General features: G+C 42.9%; 2 protein-coding genes across 5 annotated transcripts; both read left to right on the forward strand.

Moving 5' to 3' along the window:
* Positions 1–1,358: 1,358 nt before the first annotated feature.
* Positions 1,359–6,266, forward strand: LOC134445290 (tripartite motif-containing protein 42-like). 4 transcript variants are annotated; one of them, XM_063194365.1, is made up of 6 exons: positions 1,359–1,478; positions 2,742–2,821; positions 3,231–3,460; positions 4,027–4,128; positions 4,735–4,827; positions 5,559–6,266. In XM_063194365.1, exons 3-6 carry the CDS (start codon positions 3,258–3,260, stop codon positions 6,055–6,057), a joined length of 897 nt encoding a protein of 298 aa, XP_063050435.1. In that variant the 5' UTR covers positions 1,359–1,478; positions 2,742–2,821; positions 3,231–3,257; the 3' UTR covers positions 6,058–6,266. The 4 variants fall into 4 exon arrangements, with proteins under 4 accessions (XP_063050435.1, XP_063050436.1, XP_063050434.1 ...); XM_063194366.1 differs by having other exon boundaries at positions 3,234–3,460; XM_063194364.1 differs by lacking the exon at positions 2,742–2,821 and having other exon boundaries at positions 1,435–1,478; positions 3,234–3,460.
* Positions 6,267–9,132: 2,866 nt separating this feature from the next.
* Positions 9,133–11,767, forward strand: LOC134445291 (transcription factor SPT20 homolog). Its single transcript, XM_063194367.1, has 2 exons — positions 9,133–9,884; positions 10,376–11,767. The coding sequence occupies exons 1-2, from the start codon at positions 9,655–9,657 to the stop codon at positions 11,115–11,117; spliced, it is 972 nt and encodes a 323-aa protein (XP_063050437.1). The 5' UTR covers positions 9,133–9,654; the 3' UTR covers positions 11,118–11,767.
* Positions 11,768–12,431: the final 664 nt, after the last annotated feature.

Below are 12,431 nucleotides of genomic sequence, written 5' to 3' on the forward strand. Positions count from 1 at the left end.
TCATAAGAAAACTGTTGTTGCTGGTGGCCATTTTGAAAAATGGCTGCCATGGGCATCATGTTGACAACTCATGATGCCTTCATATCCAGATCTTTTTGGAATGCCTTTGGCTATATGTATACCAATGTTCATGCTTGTATCACAAACTGAACGATTGTTTTGGTTAACCGCTGCACTATTACAGCAATATAGCAATATCTCAGACCCACTACTTTTGTAATCAACCTACACTCTGGGTGCCTGTGCGAGAACCTGTGAGAGAATACATGCAAAGCGGTATGATCAAAGGAACTTGTGGGGAAACAAAGGAGTTTTGTGTGTGAACGTGTGTTTTTTGGGTATTGTTACCACAGCAAGTAACGACAAGATGTTGGTGAGTGTGAATGGAGTCTGACCTGCGAAGCTGTCCAGGGTCTCCTTGGAGAGGATTGGAGGCTGCAGGGCCAACTCTCAGATGCTGAACTCACACGTCAGGAGCAGGTGGGCCTCCAGGCTGCCGTACTGCCTCAGGAATATAAATCACACTGAACATGAAGTTGTACACACATAATGTCTGGAAATGAAACCTGACAACCTCATATTTCCAGGAATGGAAAAAATACATAGCCTCGGAAAAGAAATTCATTAAGGAAATGGGAAGTGGCATGTTAAACTATCCTTATTCTTTTAAGTAAACTGACCAGTGTGTGCGCAGCGCTACAGTAAAAGCAGGTTTTCTGTGTCATTAACCAATAACCCATGTCAGGTTATTCAGTGGAGTTTAATTTGTATGTGTGATGATGATCATATATACATGTGTGGGTTTCATCCAAGCATTCCCTTCTGTCTGCGCGACACAATGTGTCTATGACTCATTTGGGTCCTCCTGATCCCCACTTTGGGAATCACTAAACTTTCATGAAAGCATTATGATATGTTCTGGTGAGGTGTCTGCTTGACTATGTTATTGTGCCTGTGTCTAAGCACTTGAGCTGTGGTTGGAGCAGGGCACTCTGGATGAAACAGGACTCTCTCTCTCTCTCTGTCTCTGTCTCTCTCTCTCTCTCTCCGTGTGCACGCGCGCGCGTCTGTGTTACCTGCAGCTTGAGTAGTCCCTACATGTCAACAGCCATTACAAACATCGATTTATTAAATGATAACAACAGACTAAATCATGAATAGCATACTTAATAGCGATAAGTTTTACATGCCTAGTATTTTATCCAAATGCAATCACTGAATAATAGGTGTCCTCACTGCTACCATTTGTAACTTTAGCCTTCCCGACGTCTTCAATCAAATCGTCAAATGAGGTGTGGATTAGCATTTATTACTGTGTAACATTACCTTGTTGTTGTGTTACGTAGGCTTACATCCGCATGTGGGTCGGACCATTTACGCGTCAATCAGATTTTGTCTGAGAAACCTGAGAGGATACACGGAAGAGAAAGATTCTTCTGAGATCAACAGCAAGCAAATTGGAGAGAGAAGAACAAATGGTGAGATGGAACAAAATGGGCTAATTTACCCATGACTTTGTTATACGGATTGAGTCCGAATAGCCTACCCCAGGCACTGATTTGTATGCTTGCTAAAAAAAAATGGTGCGTTTCGCGCGTAGCACCTGGCATTGCGCGTGGGAATGCAGTAGGCTACCCTGAATGAAATGAGCTGGTAATATTTGTCTTTTTGTTTAAGCCTCCATGGGCATTTGAAAACACGCGTGCTAGCATATTTGCTTTATTGTCAGGATTGACAGTCGGGACTGAAGTGGGCAAAATTCTTAATAAAAAGCAGAAAAGAATGACATGTAGGCTAGGCCTAACTGTTGAACTAGTCAATGTAAATGATTTATCTTGACCGCACCCGACTTAATAACCATGAGAAAAACCGACCTGACAGCATTGTAGTAACGTCATCATGGAATGGAAAGTATGTTGTCGAAACTATCGTGCGAGACTAATGCAACATCAGAAAAAGAGTAGCCTTGGCTACGTGCAACAGGTGAGAAATTACAGGCAAAACTAGGAATGTGATGCCGGTTCGCATTGTTTGACTTTATGGGAATTTGGTTTGCGCACAGTAGCCTACAGGTTACCAAAATAGCCTATCACAGCTTCGGAAAAACGCACCTGCACAGCAGCCACTCACCAGAACGAGCAGTCACGTTTAATCCTGAGCGACTGGGGTTACTTATTCATAACCTCGGGCACATATTTCTGTGCACAATTTCCTTAATTTTCACCAGGAAACGGTTTCCCTCCAGGAATTTGTCATGTGTTTTGACCGAATGTTTGTGTGGGGATTAGCGAATATTATGTGAATAAACATTTGTGTGGGTTCATTGAGAGAATCCACGAGATGCTCAACAATGTCACTGTCTGTTGTGATTTTTCAACAGAACAGTCAGCAGACCTAAAATATTCATGATATAAATATGTATAATACAATAGATTAAATAATTAGGAGAGCTACTGCTGCTATTGAACTGTTCCTTTTACATGGCTGTACAAAAGCCCAAGCATCAACTCAAGCATCTCTTTGGTCTACATAGCCTACAACAAATGTTAGACCAGTTTTTACATCAGCAAGGCTCAGAGAAATTTTGAAGTAGACCAATATGTGTTTGCATAGTTGAGACAAGGTTTTGTCTATATAAATTAAGTAGTTCTCTATTGCGTAAAATGTGCATAGTTTGACTACAAAATTGACTACTATTTTTTAAAATAGTCTAAATTCAAAGCATATCATCTGTTTGGCAGGTGGGAATAAGACCTTTATGTGAGCCACGCCTGTCAGCCTGTGGAGTGCGACCCAGCGCCCCATATCCCAGACCCTGGAGGTAGGAAGGCTTACCGTCTGACCAATGACCATGTGCTGTTCTGTAGGCCTGCTGAATCAGTGTCTGGATACTACCTGATAGTCTGGCTATGGGCAAACTAAATCACTAGCACAACTAAGCCCAGCAGTCCAGCTGATCAGAACGAGGACACAAGGCAGCATTAGGGATCCCCAGACAACCACTGGTTGGAAAATGATTGAGTAGAGTTACAGAGGGAAACGACTGTTAAAAACATCCAACCTAGTAACGTGTAAACTTGCAAATAGACTGCCCCTTATCTTTCTTCATTCAGCTATTTACTCAATTAGGCCTAATAACATGCTGCTCATGGTGGTGTTGAATAATGCATCTTGCTTGATGAGTGCTCTCTCCACACATGATATCACTGACTGATAACATTGTCTACCAGCAGCCCTGCCCAGCACAATCAACATCCATGCCCAAGCCATCTTCATCATCATCCTCCTCATCAGCGGCAGCCACATCCCAGGGCTCGGTTCTGCAGGTGTCTGCCTTGGGTTCAGGGCGCCCCATGGTGCCGAGGAGCTACAGGCCAGAGGGTGCAGTGCAGAGCAATGGCCACAAGGGGGCCACCAGCCACACGTCCCAGGAGAGTGCCCCCGACAAGCCCAGAGCCAGGTGGGTGGGAGTCTTTGTAGGTCAGGGATGGGCAACTTTCATGATAAGGAGGGCCACAGTTTTTCATCGTGACCGGAGGACCAGAGGACCACAGATCTGACTGCAACTTGCAGGTTCGAGGTGCAGTTGGTTGTTCGGTGACTGCCGAAAAAGTTTGGAAGGAATAGGACTGTTCTCTGTCGGCCAAAAGTATAACTTCAATAGGTTGACTCTGCAGTGGTTTAAAAAAAGTCTGTTCATCATTTTTTTGAAGTATGGTTTAGCTATGGGCCGCACTCAGTGAAGCGGGGGGCCGCATGTAGCCTTCAGTTGCCCATCCTGGTAGGTCTAAAATACTCTCTCAATGGGGGCCATAGAGGGGTGCTAAGCTGCAATTAAGGTGCATTAGTCTATTTCATTTTTTTAGCTCTAGGAGGGGCGTTGGCAGGGTGATGATGAGGTCTAGGGGTCGTTTGGAGGCTTATGAAAGGTCAAGGGGGCATTTAAGAGGTTTGGTCTAAAAGGGATCTGTTGCTGTGCATGTATCTGAATAGGTAAGCTGAAATCTCTGATTTTGTTGATTTCAGAGTAAACTTGGAGAAGTCAGATTCACCTGCACCCAGCTGTGTGTCTCTGCAGTCGATGGATCCACAAGGAAACCTCACAGGAGAATTTACACCTGACCCGATGTGAGCTTGTGATGTTTTAATTGGTCAATACACAAAGCACATTTGTACATAGTCTTTAAACACGCTAGTTGTAGAGCTGTAATAGTGAAACTGAAGAGGTCAGACTCACCTGCATCCAGCTGTTTGAAGTACATGGATAAACTTGTACATTTCAAACAGGAATATGAACCACCTGACAAAAGGTGCACAGAAATCTTCCTTCACTTAACACAGATCATTTTTAATTTGAGTGCACATAAAATGTACAAAATCACAGAAGATACACTGCAGGCAGTGTGCTGTTCTTCTATTTCACAACAGTAAAATGTTTATAACTTGTATGATAAACTGTGCTGAAGACCATTGTGCCACTCTACAGTACTACTTAGTATGCACACTGTGCACCTACAGTAGTATACAATATGCAAATAATTTAATTATTAGAATGTTTAGGTTTTGTGAACACTACCAAACACAGTTTTACTGAACAATAAAATGCATAGTGACGTGGAAGAGGAATTTGAGGAAATTCCCAGCTGATGACAATCACCTTAAAACAATATTCAGTACATCCTACTGTAAGCATGTGATAGTAGTGACACGATTCAAACAATGTTCTGATTGCAGTGTCATGAAGTTGGAGAGGTTACACTCACCTGGACTACACTCAATGGATTCAGAAGACATTAAAGTAGAATCCATCACACCAGCTCATTCCAGGTAAACACCATCATTCCTTGGAGAAAGTGAAAGCTGCAGCCCTTGTGGTGCTCACAGTCCAGGAGAGCAGAATGAAGACAAACTGGGCCACTTCTCGGTGTCTAGACCCAGGGATGACCGGAGCACTCAGCATACTTTTAGAGTTTAAAAAAAAAAATTGGTGCACAAAGTGACTGATGTTTCCACACACCAACGCAGTTGCGTCGAAACGTCAGTCACTCTGTGCACCAAAAAAAAATAAAAAAAAAAATCTCTAATGCCTCTTCCACTACCGGTTTTGTGGTAGGCCTACAGCACGCCACTTTTGCTTTTTCGGTTGGGCACGAAAAGGTGGAAAAGAGGCATTAAAGTATGCTGAGTGTTCCGGTCATCCCTGGGTCTAGTCACTGAGAAGTAGCCCAGTTTGTCTTCATTCACTGAGATCATCAGTGTTCTCTACAAGTCTTCTGTTGTCCAGTCTTGTATGAGCATGTCTGTATGAGCACTGTCTATGTCCATACTGTCTTATGTCCATGTATGAGTACTGTCTATGTCTATACTGTCTATGTCCTTACCTAGATTAGTCTATGTCTGCATGGGAAAGCAAGAAATGTAATTTCAAATTCTTTGTATGACCAGTGCATGTAAAGAAATTGACAATAAAACCAACTTGACTTGACTTGAACTTGACTTTTATTCAAATGAGGTGTGGAGAGTGTGCCTGAAATGAACCACCGCTTTTGTCTCTACAGTGAGTTGGCTGCCAGTCTGCTGACCAAAGAGGACTTCAGATGTTCAGTCTGCACAGGTGTACTGAGAGACCCAGTGTCCATCCCCTGTGGACACAGTTACTGCAGGCAGTGCATCACCTCATACTGGGAACAGCCTAACCCATCAGGACACTACGCCTGTCCTCAGTGTCCACACACATACAGCTCCCGCCCAGCACTTTACTCAAATTCATCCTTGGCACAGGTGGTCCACAAGCTAGAGCACTTTAGTCCTGTCTTACCTGCCCAAAGCTATGCTGGTCCTGGAGATGTGGAGTGTGATTTCTGCACCGGGCGGAAACTTAAGGCTGTTAAGTCTTGTCTGACCTGCTCTGCCTGCTTCTGTTTCACCCATGTGAGAGATCACTACAGAATCCCAGTACTGCAGAGACACACATTAGTTGACGCTGTTGAAAATATGGAAACGAAATCGCTACACAGTGAATTGAAGCAGGTAAGTGAACTGATGATCCTGGGCTGATCTTTTGTGATTTTATTCCTGACAGACAATCAAATACAAACTCATGAATAGATTAATTGATAATTTCATATTGACTAGAAATGTCAGTCACATTTCATATGCAAAAATAGAATGCAATAAAATACAGACTATTTCATTTCAAATGCATCCTAAATGGAGACATTCCAAATTGGCCATATTTGTTTTCGTTTTTGTTTCACTCAATTATTTGAACTACTTTTCTGTAATGTAAAATACATGTACAAACTATTTTTGTGTAATGTACATGTGGTAAATTATGTCACTTTCTACAATCGACCCGACATTGTTTGGGGTGTCTTAATTATGACAACCTAACATTTACCAAGGTGGCTGTCCATACCAATGACTGTCCATGCCCGTGTCATGACAATTTGACATTTACCAAAATTACCTGAGAATGGTCTATGTCATGACAACGTTAGTAATATTGACCTGCAGGTGATGCTGCAGGTTTTCTTTCGCCTTCTCACCAGGCAGCGTGCTTCTACTTCCAGGTGTTCACAGGTACAAGGCTAAAGCAAGCATCATCTGTAGGTCATGCTTAGAGCATGACACGGGAGTGGATTTTCACTCCCATCCCATCCCAGTGCCAGAAAAAAAATCCCATCACCTCCCATGCCGGGCTGGAGTGAAAAAAAGGAAATCCCATCCCGTCCCACTCCTGTAATAATGTCTCCAATTCTGCCCACTCCCACTCAAAATCATTCATTTTCGTTCATTTGTATTCCCGGTCCTGCCAGCTCCCATTCGTCTTTATTCCCACTCCTGCCCGCTCCCGTTCATCTTTAAAAATTTGACTCCCATTGACCCACGGGAATTCACGAAAAATGTCATCCTCTAGTCATGCTGTCAAATATCAAGTAGTCTTGACATAGGTTCCAACTCAAGTTAGTAGCCTACCTGCCGTCCTCTCCATTTGCCTGTGGCCTTGTGATGCGAGGCCACAGTAGATATCACTGACAATAGAGGTTTTATTCAACCACTGATTCTTGAGAAAGCGGCTAAAACATGTATCTGCACTAAACTGCCAATTCTGATAAAAATAAAAAATATTTTCATGAACAAAATGAATCCAGGTGAAGACCCAGGGGTCTGTTACACAAATGTACAGTCGTTTGAAATATTTAAGTGTAATTTTATTACTTTTCATGGCTATAAACCTGCCCACACCCTGTAAAAACAGTTGTCCCAAGGAAAGACATCATCATTTCAATTGACTTAAAATGTAAAAATCACTGATATTATTGAATAATATCACCATGATGTGAAAGTCCATATTGAAGTGGTTCTGCAGATATGCACATAGTGTGTGTAAAGCAATATTTACTACTATTTTCTGATTGCTCAAAGTCTGTCCAGCATATTAGTCACCACCGTCAGATTTTTAGAAAAAGACAATAAAATCAGGTATGCACAAGGGCATTGTCATTACTTAGGACCCCTTTTCAAACCTTTAGCTCTACTGAATACTTATCCATCACTGAAGCTCCTGTAAGTTTACTAATTTCTCCTCAATTTATCAATTTGTTTGGACACTGGTACTGTCCCAACCATAAACTGTCAACACCGTCGGGGGTTTTAATACTATTATGTTACAATTAATGTTAATTATATATACTTTTTCAGAAGCGGCATGAAGCCCCTAAGAAACAGAGCGAAAAGGAAGTGGCTAATGTGAGCAAAAAATGCATAATATGTAAAAGAGTGTTTTTTTGTCTCACACCGTCAGATGTCACCACCGTCAGATTTTGTTCCGCTCATCATCTTGTTCCATATTTTACTAAATTGTGCTGGTTAATGAAACATTACCAGACATGTTAGTAATAATTGTGACCCAAACTTACACTCCAGCCTCCACTGAGGTGCATTTGGAGGGTTTTTTGTCACAAAACCTGACGGTGGTGACATCTTATGTAGTTCACAAAAAAACATGTGTTTTACATGTTTTTAACAAGTTTTAAGAATATGCTTCCAATAAGTATCTACAATTATGTTGAATTGCAAAAGTAATTCACTTAAATACAGTAAACATATTTTTTAATTTCTAATTCTGTCTGACGCTGGTGACAAAACCAAGAGCGAGCCCATTTTATGAAAAATGTAAAACATGGGGAGCTTGGCCAATACATTCACTGCACAGCCAAGACCTTCATCTATGATAATACAAAGTACACCTCTATATTTTGGATTTGAACAACTTCAAAGCTGTTTATGCCACATTTTCAATAATCTAGGTCTACTTCCTAGAGTATCTAATAAATGAAGAAAAAACACATGCACAAACATACTGTGCACACACAAAAATAAAGTGTTTATACTAGATGTCATTGACTTGAGAGGGGTAAATGTAGGTAATAATTAGGTCACTTTCACCACCTTCAGATTACTGTCACCACCGTCAGTTCTTAAATCACCACCGTAAGAAGGAGTTTTGGACATTTTAAATGAATGTGCTTACAAAATTTTCCTTTGGAGTTGTTGAATTACCAAAATAATTTAAGCCTACACGAATATTTGTGAAATTACAAAAAAATGTTTGATCTATTTAGGCATTAAGTAAGCATTGTCTGACAGCACATATTTTTAAATTAGAACACATGAAGCAGTATTAAAATAGAATGAAAGTGAATTCTCAACATTTAAAGGCGTATGTGTGAACCAAAAAACACACACAATCACTTAAGAACTCCAGATACATATGCAACCAAATCAATACACTTTTTATTGCTTTTAATTGTGTCTGACGGTGTTGACAAAAAACAAGGTATGATCGGAGGAAAACCTGATTTCTGAAAAAAAATCAAAATGGGGAGATTGGCCTTGTGCATTTCTGAAAAGCCAAGACCTTTGTCTACGAGGATATACCATATTATTTTGTAATTCACTTCGTTTTTTTCTTTCAAGATTACAACCTGTTTTAGCCACTTTCTCAAGAATCAGTGCAATATCATTTGCAATTTGGGTGTTGAATGGGGTAAAGCCCCCCAAAGGTTGCTCTGCCTAGGCTCACAGTGTGGCATCAGAGAAGCACGAGGTCACAAGCAAAAGGAGAGGATGGGAGGTACTACTTTGAAATGGACCCCACAGACCCTTCTCAACTAGTGGCCATAGCTAATGTGAAAGTGTCATGACACATGCATAGGAAGCCTTGATCATCTTGGTAAATGCCAAGGTGTCATAACAAAGACATTCCAATCAATGTGACATAACTTATGACAATTAATGAATATTAATGACAGTAGTCGACATTCCATGAGTAGTGTTGTGTTCTAGTTATGTCAACGCCATGTCAGGCTTATGAAGGGGGTGTCAAGTGAAGTGTTAAAGATTTGTCTCTCTGTATGGAAATAATTGTATGGTCTATGTTTTGGTTGACGCACTGTACTGTATGTTAGAGCATGACAAACCACTTTGAGACAGTGGGAGGATGAAAACTAGAGATGTACAGGATCCAAGATGTACATGTGTTTCAACCCTTTCGTAGGATCCGGTATCCGGTTCCGGATCCGGCAGGATCTTAAGCAGTGGATCCGGTATCCGGCAGGATCCTAAAAATCAGGATCCGGTGCATCTCTAATGAAAACTGATTTGGTTGCCTTCTTATATTTAAAGGAACCTCACAGGAGTGGCTCTGATGAGTCACCAATGAACACAAGGAAGAGACGTGTTCAAGACGAGGACCCAGTGCTACGTGTTGTGACTGCTATGCAGCAGGACATTCGTCAGCTGAAAAGACAGGTGTCTGTCTTGCCAGATATGATTTATACACCTGACCTGAAAGTCAGAAAGGAAGACAAAACAATAAGGTAAGTGTAGATATTAGGGTGACAAAAATGAACACTCATTTTCATAGAAGCACACCATCTTATCTGAAATTTCCGTTAATATTAATGTACTTGTACACCAGAGATAGCAAAGGTTCAAGAGATTATTCCGGCAACGTCTATCTTGGAATGTTTTAGGCTATATTTATATCTCCATAATAAGGTGTGTCAGCCAGGGATATTATACTTATGCTCCAACCACTGCCGCAGATACTTTGTTTAAACAGGATGGGTGGATGGATTTGCAATAAACAGTGTGTATAAATACTCTGTAATGGGTACATGAACTGATTCAACTTTTGGGGCCTCAAAAGTTAAGATGGCTGAGGTCTTTTTTTGCCAACCTGGAGAATGGAATATCAGGGGTGACTGCATATAGTTTTTCATGTTCTTTATGCTCACCTTGATTTGTGAATAAGCCCTTAACCTCCAATTGATTCTTTTAAAAAAAAATGCTACTCTTTCCTCTACAGGGAGTCCATAGCTCATGTGGAAGACCCCAGGTGTTCTCTGTGTTGTCATTTTCCGAAAGACCCAGTGTCCATCCCCTGTGGACACAGTTACTGCAGGCAGTGCATCTCCTCATACTGGGAACAGCCTAACCCATCAGGACACTACGCCTGTCCCCAGTGTCCACACACATACAGCTCCCGCCCTGCACTTTACTCAAACTCAGCCTTTGCACAGGTGGTCCACAGGCACCAGCAAGAGAGGCTTCAGCAGCAAAAACATCAGGAGAAGAGGCTGTTGCTGCAGCAGGAGGAGGAGAAGCGACCGCGGCCCGAGGAGGGGAAGCAGCGGTGGGGGGAGCAGGTGCAGCGGCGGCATACGGAGCAGCAGCCACAGCAGGAGGAGAGACCGCGGAAGGAGGGAAAGCAGCGGTGGGGGGAGGAGCAGAAGCTGGCACAGCGCCAGCAGCAGGAGCAGCGCCAGCAGCAGCGGCCGCAGACAGAGCGGAGGCTGAAGGAGGACAACAAGCCGCAGCAGCAGCAGACGGAGCAGAAGTGGCAGGAGGAGTGGAGGCAGATGTGGCAGCAGTGGGAGCAGCGCATGCAGCAGCTGGACGGGGAGCTGCTGGAGGCAACGCAGGAGGCGCAGGAGGAGCGGGTGCAGCAGGTGGAGCAGGAGCTGCATCTGGAGTGGCAGCGGCAGGAGCAGCGCATGCAGGAGATGGAAATGCAGCTGCAGGTGATAAAGCAGCAGCAGCAGCAATAGCAGCAGGAGAGGGACGGGCAGGCCTGCCGACAGGAGGGGACAAAGGGGTATGTTGTCCCGGGCCCAGGGAGATAGATGGGGGCCCTCAGAATTGGGTCCCCATTACATTTTATGTATTGGGAAGGGGGCCCTGTCAGATGACTTCATCCTAGGACCTGCAAAAGCTGTCAGCGGCCCTCGGGACAGGTACACCAGAAAGAGCAGGAGAGGGAACGGGAGATTGTATGTGCTTTTCTAATATGAGGACCGGACTCCTGTCCTCCCTTGCATGCTTGTAGCCTCACGATAACGTCACTGACATGCACAGTGACTTCTGATACTCCTGGACACTTAATCTTTACTATGCACAGTGACGTCTGACTCTCCTGGACACTTTGTTGGTTACTTTGTCGTGGGCTGCTATGTGAAAGTGAAAGTGAGACCAACAACCTTTGGGCTACAAGTCTGACGGCCTAACCGCTTACGCATGACTGCCTAATGCCGCTCAGCTAAGACACTTGTGACACTGTGGACACTTTATAATTTGGTGTGTGTGTGTGTGTGTGAGAGAAAGAGGGCTGTATGCATGTAAGAGTGAGCTATACATGGTTAATATATGTGCAAGGATGTGTGCAATGTCTTCTGTATTTATGTATGTATTTATGTATGTATGTATGCTACTGGACACCTTAACTTCCCTCTGGGATCAATAAATGATACTCTACTCTACTACCACTACTGGCGACAGAAGTTTATTTCAATATGTTGCAAAAGCGCAATTCTAACCATTTGTTTATTTGCAATCGGTATAATGAATGAAGAATAGTCCCCCAAAAGTTGTGGTTAGGCTGACAGTGGGGAAACTTTATTGTTTATTGAGGCAGAGCGTCAGCAAAACGCGAGGCCACAAGAACAGGCTGAGGACGGGAGTCCGCATATTGGAAAGCACTCTTGGTGTAGGGATTAGAAACTGAGGGGTGGAGAACCTTTTTCATTCCAGTGTCCTCCAAGGGCCGCACTATGAACACAAACCAGGATTTTCCTGGCACTTACGGCCTATATTGAAGGTGGCCAACAGACCCCACCTTCACTAGGTCCCCTGAAAATATTAAGTCATTGTATTGCAAATGTTTTTTCTAAGATTGCTTTGCCTGTCAGGGGCCGATATAACCCCACCCAAGGGTTCGATGATTTATTGACATGTGACATGCAGATGTCAAAGGAAGACTATGTTTTTTCCTCTAAACAGTTCTTTACTGATAGGTTTATAGACTAGTGGACACACATTATACACTGAAAGGTTAGGAATGAGTTTTGGTCTAGGTACAGTTCAAC

This window comes from Engraulis encrasicolus, chromosome 3 (genome assembly GCF_034702125.1).
Source record: "Engraulis encrasicolus isolate BLACKSEA-1 chromosome 3, IST_EnEncr_1.0, whole genome shotgun sequence".
NCBI classification, from domain to species: domain Eukaryota; kingdom Metazoa; phylum Chordata; class Actinopteri; order Clupeiformes; family Engraulidae; genus Engraulis; species Engraulis encrasicolus.

Coding starts and splice junctions, on each gene's coding strand:
- LOC134445290 (XM_063194363.1), top strand. Junction 3,461..4,026: donor CCCGACAAGCCCAGAGCCAG/GTGGGTGGGAGT, acceptor TGTTGATTTCAG/AGTAAACTTGGAGAAGTCAG. Junction 4,129..4,734: donor GAATTTACACCTGACCCGAT/GTGAGCTTGTGA, acceptor TTCTGATTGCAG/TGTCATGAAGTTGGAGAGGT.
- LOC134445291 (XM_063194367.1), top strand. CDS start 9,655: ATGAAAACTGATTTGGTTGCCTTCTTATATTTAAAGGAACCTCACAGG. Junction 9,885..10,375: donor AAGGAAGACAAAACAATAAG/GTAAGTGTAGAT, acceptor TTTCCTCTACAG/GGAGTCCATAGCTCATGTGG.